The following is a 9,196-nucleotide window of genomic DNA, read 5'->3' on the forward strand; positions in this document are numbered from 1 at the left end:
AAGGAAGAGGAGAAACAGCTGAGTCCAATGCCTGACGTGCGAATGCGCAGAAGGCAGAGGAGAGGAGAGCAGTGGAAATCTATGGGCCTGTCCTTGGGACGGAAGAGCCACCGCTGCTAGCAAAGATCCACCCTAGCTTTGGGGATAAAAGGCAGGGGGAGGTGATGAATAGATGTGGAAGACAACTATTCATCTCCCTGCCGGATGGACTTGTTCGCCTGCGGTGAGAGAAAAACTTTTTGCCGGGGCTGCCGGCGCTCCTAATAAAGGAATCATTGATTTAACTTCAAAGGGTTTGTCGTGTTTGGGGAGCTGGGTCAGAGCAGCAGGTTTTGGTAAGAAGGAACCAGAAGGAATTGGAATAAAGGACAACTGGGAAAGATGAGAACGAGTGGCTTTCTTAAGGATAAATTGTGCATTTACGACTTCCAGTTTTGAACTCAGTCTCAAAAGAGGGTGGATTTGCAAGACAGTCTTTTAGGGGAATAAAACAATAAATCCAGCATCCTACTCATTTTTCTTTATTTTTTTCTCTCTCACACAAAACAGGACTGGAAGGAGAAATACATTCACCCAAACTACACGGACGCCTTAAAAGGGAAATTGCTAGAAACGGTAAACCATTTTTCTCTGTTGCGGTAGAATTGGGGGGGGTGGGAGGCCGGCAGAAAGGAGAAGAGAAGAGGCCTTGAATCCCCCTTCACCTTCCTCAAAAATTGGCTGTTTTATTCATTTAAGCTTGTACTTTATGCCATTTAACCAGATATGGACAGGTAGTCCTCGGCTTACAACAGTTTGTTCAGTGACCGTTCAGTGTTACAACAGCATTGAAAAAAGTGACATGGCCGTTTTTCACACAACCGTTGCAACAGCTAGTAACTGTGAGAGGGATCTTGGAGTCCTAGGGGATAACCATTTAAATAGGAGTTAGCCGTGTGCAGCAGCTGCTAAAAAAGACAACAAAGTTCTAGGCTGCATAAACAAGATCGCATGAAGTGTTGATACCACTTTATAAGGCCTTGGTGAGGCCACACTTGGAATACGGCATCCAGTTTTGGTCACCACGATGTAAAAAAGATGTGGAGATGCTAGAAAGAGTGCAGAGAAGAGCAACCAAGAGGATTAGGGGACTGGAGGCTAAAACATATGAAGAACGGTTGCAGGAACTGGGTAAGTCTAGTTTGATGAAAAGAAGGACTAGGGGAGACATGTGATGCAGTATCTCAGGAGCTGCCACAAAGAAGAGGGAGTAAAACTATTCTCCAAAGCACCTGAGGGCAGGAGAAGAAGCAATGGGTGGAAACTAATCAAGGAGAGAAGCAACTTAGACTAAGGAGGAGTTTCCTGACAGTGAGAACAATTAATCAGTGGAACAGATTGCCTCCAGAACTTGTGAATGCTCCAACACTGGAAGGTTTTAAGAAGACGTTGGATAACCACTTATCTGAAGTAGTGTAAGGTTTCCTGCCTAAACATGATGTTGGACTAGAAGACATCCAAGGTCCCTTCCAACTCTGAGATATTCTATTCTATCTCCATGGTCACATAATCAAAATTCAGATGCTTAGCCACTGACTCACATTTATGACGATTGCAGAATCCTGGGGTCTCTTTTTGTGATCTTCTGGCAAGCAAAATCAGTGGGGAAGCCTGAATCATTTAACAACCGCGTAACTAACTTAAAGTGATTCACTTAATAACGGTGGCAAGAAAGGTAGTAAAATGGGGCAAACCCGCTTAGCGGCAGAAATTTTTGGGCTCAATTCTGGTGGTAAGTCGAGGACTAGCTGTACTTGAATTAGATGTTTCAATAATATTTTTTAATTGTTTTAAAATATTTTTAGAATTTTAATTGTAATGTTACGTCTTAGATTCTGAGTTGCCCGTAATTGTTTACTAGGGTGGCTGCTGTATAAATAAAATTAGAATAAAGGAAAATGTGAAGTTAAATAAAGTAAATGAAATGAAAATAAAAATAAAATTAATAAAATGAAAAGTGAAGTAAAATAAAATGGAACGAAAAGCGAATTGAAATCAAATAAAAATGAAAGCAATGAAATGAAAAGTGAAGTAAAATGAAATGAAATGGAAAGTGAAATAAAATCGGATAAATTGAAATGAAGTGAAAAGTGAAGTAAAATAAAAACAATAAAATGAAATGAAAAGTGCAGTAAAATAAAGGAAAAATAAAATAAAACAAATGAAAGAAAACGAAATAAGCAATTAAAACGTCCAAATTGCTGCAGAGTGATGCAAAATAGTTCCAGATTTTTAGCTCTGGGTTTTTATCCCTTGTCCAGCCCTGCCCAGATGTCTATTGGTTCCCCCTCTTCACTGACACGGCCTGCGACGAGCTAGTTGAAGAGATGGAGCACTTTGGCCAGTGGTCCAGGGGAGACAACAAGGTAAGGTGATTCTCACAGGTGCCGCTCATCTGAGGAGAGTCTGGAATCCTTCCTTTCCATGGCTGTTGCTTCCTTAGTTGAGTTGCCTGCTGAGGAAAGTTTATAGCAATAGCAGTTAGACTTATATACCGCTTCATAGGGCTTTCAGCCCTCTCTAAGCGGTTTACAGAGTCAGCATATTGCCCCCAACAACAATCCGGGTCCTCATTTTACCCACCTCGGAAGGATGGAAGGCTGAGTCAACCCTGAACCGGTGAGATTTGAACAGCTGAACTGCAGAACTGTAGTCAGCTAAGTAGCCTGCAGTGCTGCATTTAACCACTGCGCCACCTCGGCTCAAGTTTGCCAAGGAAAGGGCCCGGTTTTAAAAATGAACGGAACCGTTCGTTCTGACTGAGGCCTCCCAAAGACCAGGAAGCGGACTCCTCGTTCCGCTAAAGCCCATATTATTTAGTTCAAAGGGAATTCCTCTCCAGCAAAGTGCCGGCCAACAGTCTTTCAAAGAGATTTCACAACTGCAGACATTGATCAGGCTTGGAGAGCTGCCAGACCGATATCTTCCAAACGCCATGTTGTAGCAGCAATTACTTGGCAAGAAGCCAGGAACAGATCTTCCCCCTAATGAATGGAATTAATTGTCTCCTGCAAACTCCCCTCCCCTTTCGCTCCTCTTTTATTCCCTATGGAAGGGGCCATTCATCTACTGAGGCTTTACCTCCGAGTTGACCCCTGTTCTTTAGCTGTTCCCTTCGTCTGGCAACTTGACACATGTGCACACTGGGAACAGGCTCCAGCTGTTCTTCTGCCTCACTGGCATCTGATTCTGAAGGCAGCTGATAACTGACAGATGGCTCTGGCCCCCTCTCTGCTTCCGACACAGAGCCCTCATCAGAGCCTTCCCCAGACTCCAGGACTGGCCCATCTTCCTCCCCAACCTCCTCACTGTCCGAATAGCAATAGCAGTTAGACTTATATACCGTTTCATAGGGCTTTCAGCCCTCTCTGAGCGGTTTACAGAGTCAGCATATCGCCCCCAACAATCCAGGTCCTCATTTTACCCACCTCGGAAGGATGGAAGGCTGAGTCAACCCTGAGCCGGTGAGATTTGAACAGCCGAACTGCCGAACTAGCAGTCAGCTGAAGTAGCCTGCAGTACAGCACTCTCTAACCACTGCGCCACCTCGGCTCCTACTACCAGATCCGCTGGCGGTCCACAACACCGTTGAGATCTTTTTTTAAGAGCAGCTTCAGGCTAACTTTACTCACTGTTTTTAAAGGACCAGAGGATTTTAGGGGGCTATGAGAACGTCCCAACCATTGACATCCACATGAACCAAATCAACTTCGAGCGAGAGTGGTACCGATTTCTCCTAGATTACATCGCACCCATCACGGAGAAGCTGTACCCCGGCTATTATACCCAGGTGAGTTCAATCTGGGATTGGAAACTCGTGGGAGAATTTGAACTGGTGGCCTTCCTCCCCACCCCCCCACCCCCCGCGAAATGAAGGACTTTGAGGGGTCTTTTGGGGCAGGCCGAGAGAAAGAAGAAAATACGAGGGCCACGCGCTACTCCCAAAAGCAGCAATCCTTAATCCTTGCAAGCATTTCCTTTGTTTTTTCCCTAGCTCGCTTGCGACTGATGATGACTTGCGGGAGATTTCACAAGCCACGGTTTGGCCCAGCCCTTTTTTATTTTTATTTTTCTACAGACCCAGTTTGAGCTTGCCTTCGTCGTCCGTTACAAGCCGGACGAGCAGCCGTCCCTGATGCCGCATCACGACGCTTCCACCTTCACCATCAACATCGCCTTGAATCGCGTGGGGATCGATTATGAAGTGAGTGTAAGACCTTCGGGCCGCCTTGAAGGGAGGACAAAACGGCTGAGTCCGTGTAGGAGGGAGATGGTGAAATAACAGGGTTTTTTTAAATCCCTGTGCTCAGAGGGCAAGGCCAGAACTGTGGAGATGGGGGGGGGGGGGAGAGGGGATATATTAGCAAGGAATATTTGATTTTAGCCAAGTGTTAGAAGGCACTAAGGAATATTGTCAAAGCTTATTAAACTGAAACTGGACAGGGAGGGAGGGAGGAGGGAGATGAGAAAGAAGAGAGAGAGGAAGGAAGGAAGGAAAGAAGGAAAGAAGGAAAGAAGGAAGGAGAGAAAAAGATGAAATGTTTATCACAGAAGGTGCCAGAAGAGAGGGAGGAGGTGAGAAAGGGGGAAGAAAGGAAGGAAGGAGAGAAAAAGAAGAAATGTTTATTGCAGAGGGTGCCAGGAGGGAGGGAGGAGGTAAGAAAGTGAGAAGGAAGGGAGAGAGTAAGAAAGGAAGGAGAGAAAGAGAAGAAAGGTTTATCGCAGAGGGTGCTGGGATGGAGGGAAGGAGGGTGGGGAGGAAGGAAAGAAGGAAGGAAGGAGAGAAAGAGAAGAAAAGTTTGTCACAGAAGGTAATGGGGGGGGAGATGAGGAAGGGAGAGAGGAAGGAAGGAAGAAGAGAAAGAGAAGAAAAGTTTATCGCAGAGGGTGCTGGGATGGAGGGAAGGAGGGTGGGGAGGAAGGAAAGAAGGAAGGAAGGAGAGAAAGAGAAGAAAAGTTTGTCACAGAAGGTAATGGGGGGGAGATGAGGAAGGGAGAGAGAAAGGAAGGAAGAAGAGAAAGAGAAGAAAAGTTTATCACAGAGGGTGCTGGGATGGAGGGAAGGAGGGTGGGAAGAAAGGAAAGAAGGAAGGAAGGAGAGAAAGAGAAGAAAAGTTTCTCACAGAAGGTAACCGGGGGGGGGGGGAAGATGAGGAAGGGAGAGAGGAAGGAAGAAAGAAGAGAAAGAGAAGGAAAGTTTATCACAGAAGGTGCCAGGAGGGAGGAGGTGAGAAAGGGGAAAGGAAGGAAGGAGAGAAAAAGAAGAAATGTTTATCACAGAGGGTGCCAGGAGGGAGGGAGGAGATAAGAAAGAGAGAAGGAAGGGAGAGAGTAAGAAAGGAAGGAAGGAGAGAAAGAGAAGAAAGGTTTATCGCAGAGGGTGCTGGGAATGGAGGAAAGGAGGGTGGGGAGGAAGGAAAGAAGGAAGGAAGGACAGAAAGAGAAGAAAAGTTTGTCACAGAAGGTAACAGGAGGGAGGAGATGAGAAAGGGAAAGAGGAAGGAAGGAAGAAGAGAAAGAGAAGAAAAGTTTATCACAGAAGGTGCCAGGAGGGAGGGAGGAGGTGAGAAAGAGGGAGGGAAGGAAGGAAGGAAGGAACGAAGGAGAGAAAGAGAAGAAAGGTTTATCACAGAGGGTGCCAGGAAGGAGGCTGAGAGAGAAGAAGGAAGGAAGGAAGGAAGGAAGGAAGGAAGGAAGGAAGGAAGGAAGGAAGGAAGGAGAGAAAGAGTAGTTTATAATAGAAGACGCTACTGCAGAATTCCAACCGAGGCTCAGTTGAGACAAATGCCAAGTGCCTTTTGCAATGTGGCAACTCAATCAGGCAGGAGCTGTCAAACAGACCTCAAGGTCGCTGCAACCTTGGCTGAGGGAGGCTCAAAATAGCCCCCTTTGTCTTTTCTCCCCCTGCAGGGCGGGGGTTGTCGCTTCATCCGTTACAACTGCTCCATCCAAGCCCCCCGGAAGGGCTGGACCCTCCTGCACCCGGGCCGCCTGACGCACTACCACGAGGGCCTCCCCACCACCAAAGGAACCCGCTACATCGCCGTCTCCTTCCTCGATCCCTAGAGCTGCCACCAGGAAGAAAAAACCTGGGGGTGGGGGTGGGAATTCTATTTTTTTTCAACCCATTTCACCCCCCCTCCCCCATTAGCTGCACACACCCCTCCCCCAGGAAGGAGCGGGGGGGGGGCGGACTTCCAGAACAGATCATTTGATTGGACACCGTCTGGTTGCAAGAGAGATTGTCTAGATTCAATAGGATCCCTTCAGGGAGTCTGGTCCCAGAGGATTCTGCCACCAGCCTGGCCCCCTGCTTTCCACCAGGTTAAAGCGCCTGCCTGCTTTCTCCCCGCCTCCTCGTGGGGAGAATACCTCAGTTTCCACATTTTTCCTCCCAATGGAGGTGGCCAAGGCGTGTCAGAATCACGTGTTGCCTGGATTTTTTACGCGGCACACGGGGTTGATCACTACAAAAGACTTGGAAATAGGATCCCAGCTCTCCAAACACGACAAACCCCTCTGAACTCAAAGATTCCTTTATTAGGTGTGCCGACAGCCCCAGCAAAATGTTCCTCTCTCAACACAGGCTAACATGGAGATAAATATTTGTCTGCCACATTTATTCATCTTCACCCGCTGCCTTTTATCCCCAGTGCTAGGGTGGGGTTTCACTAGCAGCAGTGGCTCTTCTGTCCCGAGGACCGGCCCATAGATTTCCACTGCTCTCCTCTCTTCTGCCTTTTATCCCCAGAGCTAGGGTGGGGTTTCACTAGCAGCTGTGGCTCTTCCGTCCCGAGGACCGGCCCATAGATTTCCACTGCTCTCCTCTCTTCTGCCTTTTATCCCCAGAGCTAGGATGGGGTTTCACTAGCAGCTGTGGCTCTTCCGTCCCGAGGACCGGCCCATAGATTTCCACTGCTCTCCTCTCTTCTGCCTTTTATCCCCAGAGCTAGGGTGGGGTTTCACTAGCAGCTGTGGCTCTTCCGTCCCGAGGACCGGCCCATAGATTTCCACTGCTCTCCTCTCTTCTGCCTTTTATCCCCAGAGCTAGGATGGGGTTTCACTAGCAGCTGTGGCTCTTCCGTCCCGAGGACCGGCCCATAGATTTCCACTGCTCTCCTCTCTTCTGCCTTTTATCCCCAGAGCTAGGGTGGGGTTTCACTAGCAGCTGTGGCTCTTCCGTCCCGAGGACCGGCCCATAGATTTCCACTGCTCTCCTCTCCTCTGCCTTTTATCCCCAGAGCTAGGGTGGGACTTCACTAGCAGCGGTGGCTCTTCCGTCCCGAGGACCGGCCCATAGATTTCCACTGCTCTCCTCTCTTCTGCCTTTTATCCCCAGAGCTAGGGTAGGACTTCACTAGGAGCTGTGGCTCTTCTGTCCCGAGGACTGGCCCATTGATTTCCACTGCTCTCCTCTCCTCTGCCTTCTGCAAATCCGCTTGACAGGCACTGGACCCAGCTATTCCTCCTCTTCCTCATCAGCCACCTCCAGACCTGGGAGCTGTTGACTTCATCTGAGGGCTGACGGACAGCCCAGGCTCCGCCTTGGCCTCTCTGCCAGCTCCATTCCCTCTTCGCCCTCAGGTTGCCTTGATGCTGATCCTGACTCCCACACTCCTCCTCTTCCTCTAATTCAGCTGCTGGAAGAGCAGCCAACAGGCTCCAACACTCGCTCAGGAAGACAATGAAGAAAATTTAGTGCATCCCTGGTTTCATCCTAGCCTTATATTTCTCGGGAAGCCGGGCAAGAGGACAAAAGCAAAGCAAAATGCTTGGAAATTTTTTCAGGAATGCCAAAGGCGCATCGGATCCCGATGCCAGAGCAGAGAGCTTTCTACCTGCATATATTTATTTAAAAGTCACCCCCCTTTTCTTCAGGCGCCCAGTTCTTCTGCACAAGTTGTACAGATTTTGCTAGGAATTTTATATATATATATTCAACATTGACATTAAAAAGAGTTTTATTTTAAAAAGCTAAATGCCTGTCTGCTTTTTTCTCAGCCTGTAGTGGTAGAAGGTCATTATGCCGTTAAGACAGTTAAGAAATATTTGTGAAATTGTGCCTTCAAAGGTCATCCTGGCCCTGCGGTAAAATGGGCTCTTTGCTGAAAAGCCAAAGCTGGACTACCAGGGTGTAATTTGTGTGCCTCAGTGGTGTTTTGTGAAATTAAAATAAGAAAATAATTAATTTAGATAAAATAGAATAGAATAACAGAGTTGGAAGGGACCTTGGAGGTCTTCTAGTCCAACCCCCTCCCTGCCTAGGCAGGAAACCCTCTAGCATAAAAATGCTTACGATGAGGAGAGAAATGATATTTATTGTTCTGAGTCAGGAGGATTTGGAAATTAGCAGACGCATGAGCTGTGTCCTGCTGTGACCAGCCCCATCAAGACTGCCGCTTACCCAGGAGTAAGCCTTGCTGAATTTCAATAAAATTGTCTTCTGAGTAGACTTAGGTAGGACTGTCTATGGAGATTCTCAGTCACCAGGTCACGGTTTTTCCCAAAGGTGCTTTTTTTAAATAGTGACCGGACTTTGCTTTTTCTTTGAAAATGTTTTGCTTCTCATCCAAGAAGCTTCTTCAGCTCTGAGTGGATGGTGGGGAGGATACCAATGACGAGCTGCTTGAAAGGAATATCAATCCTTCCATTCCCCACCATCCATTCAGAGCTGAAGAAGCTTCTTGGAGGAGAAGCGAAATGTCTTCAAAAGAAAAAAACAGAAAGTCCAGCTGCCTCTTAGAAAAAAGGAAAAAAAGCACCTTCGGGACTTAAGTAGGACTGTACCAATTTGGACTTTGGGGAAGAAGCCTGCTGGGGATACCAGGAAATATTCCGTGCAGAGGAGAAGCAAATACCTAGGTTTTTTTTTCTCTTTTAACTAATGCAGTAGTTGTCCTTAAAATGTTCGCTTTAATCAAAATTAAGAAGACCGTTTCCACAAGAATGGAAGCTGTCTTTCCCCCATTATCCCCAGCGAACTGAATGGAAGGAATTGGAGCCCTAAATGGAGGAATGGGATGCTGAGTTATTAAAAATTGAACTCAGTACTCCAGAGCATGTGCAGAGTACATTTCCATCCCCTGCAAAACAGCAGCCAAGGAGAGGGAACCACATGGCCTTCCAAAACAATCTCCCGTGCCGTTTCCTTAGTCTT

General features: G+C 47.3%; 1 protein-coding gene across 1 annotated transcript in view; it reads left to right on the forward strand.

The window, feature by feature from the left end:
* The window catches only part of PLOD1 (procollagen-lysine,2-oxoglutarate 5-dioxygenase 1), a 28,581-nt gene extending 20,573 nt beyond the window's left edge, over positions 1-8,008 (forward strand). The window contains exons 15-19 of the mRNA XM_087701952.1: positions 550-615; positions 2,301-2,405; positions 3,683-3,829; positions 4,118-4,243; positions 5,950-8,008. Coding sequence (XP_087558078.1) covers positions 550-615; positions 2,301-2,405; positions 3,683-3,829; positions 4,118-4,243; positions 5,950-6,105 — 600 coding nt within the window. The 3' untranslated portion in view covers positions 6,106-8,008. The remainder of the gene's footprint in view (positions 1-549; positions 616-2,300; positions 2,406-3,682; positions 3,830-4,117; positions 4,244-5,949) is intronic.
* Positions 8,009-9,196: the final 1,188 nt, after the last annotated feature.

The sequence above is a fragment of the Thamnophis sirtalis genome, unplaced genomic scaffold, assembly GCF_051295495.1.
Source record: "Thamnophis sirtalis isolate CommonGarterSnake01/CBP01778 unplaced genomic scaffold, rThaSir2_p1.2 scaffold_15, whole genome shotgun sequence".
In the NCBI taxonomy this organism is placed as follows: domain Eukaryota; kingdom Metazoa; phylum Chordata; class Lepidosauria; order Squamata; family Natricidae; genus Thamnophis; species Thamnophis sirtalis.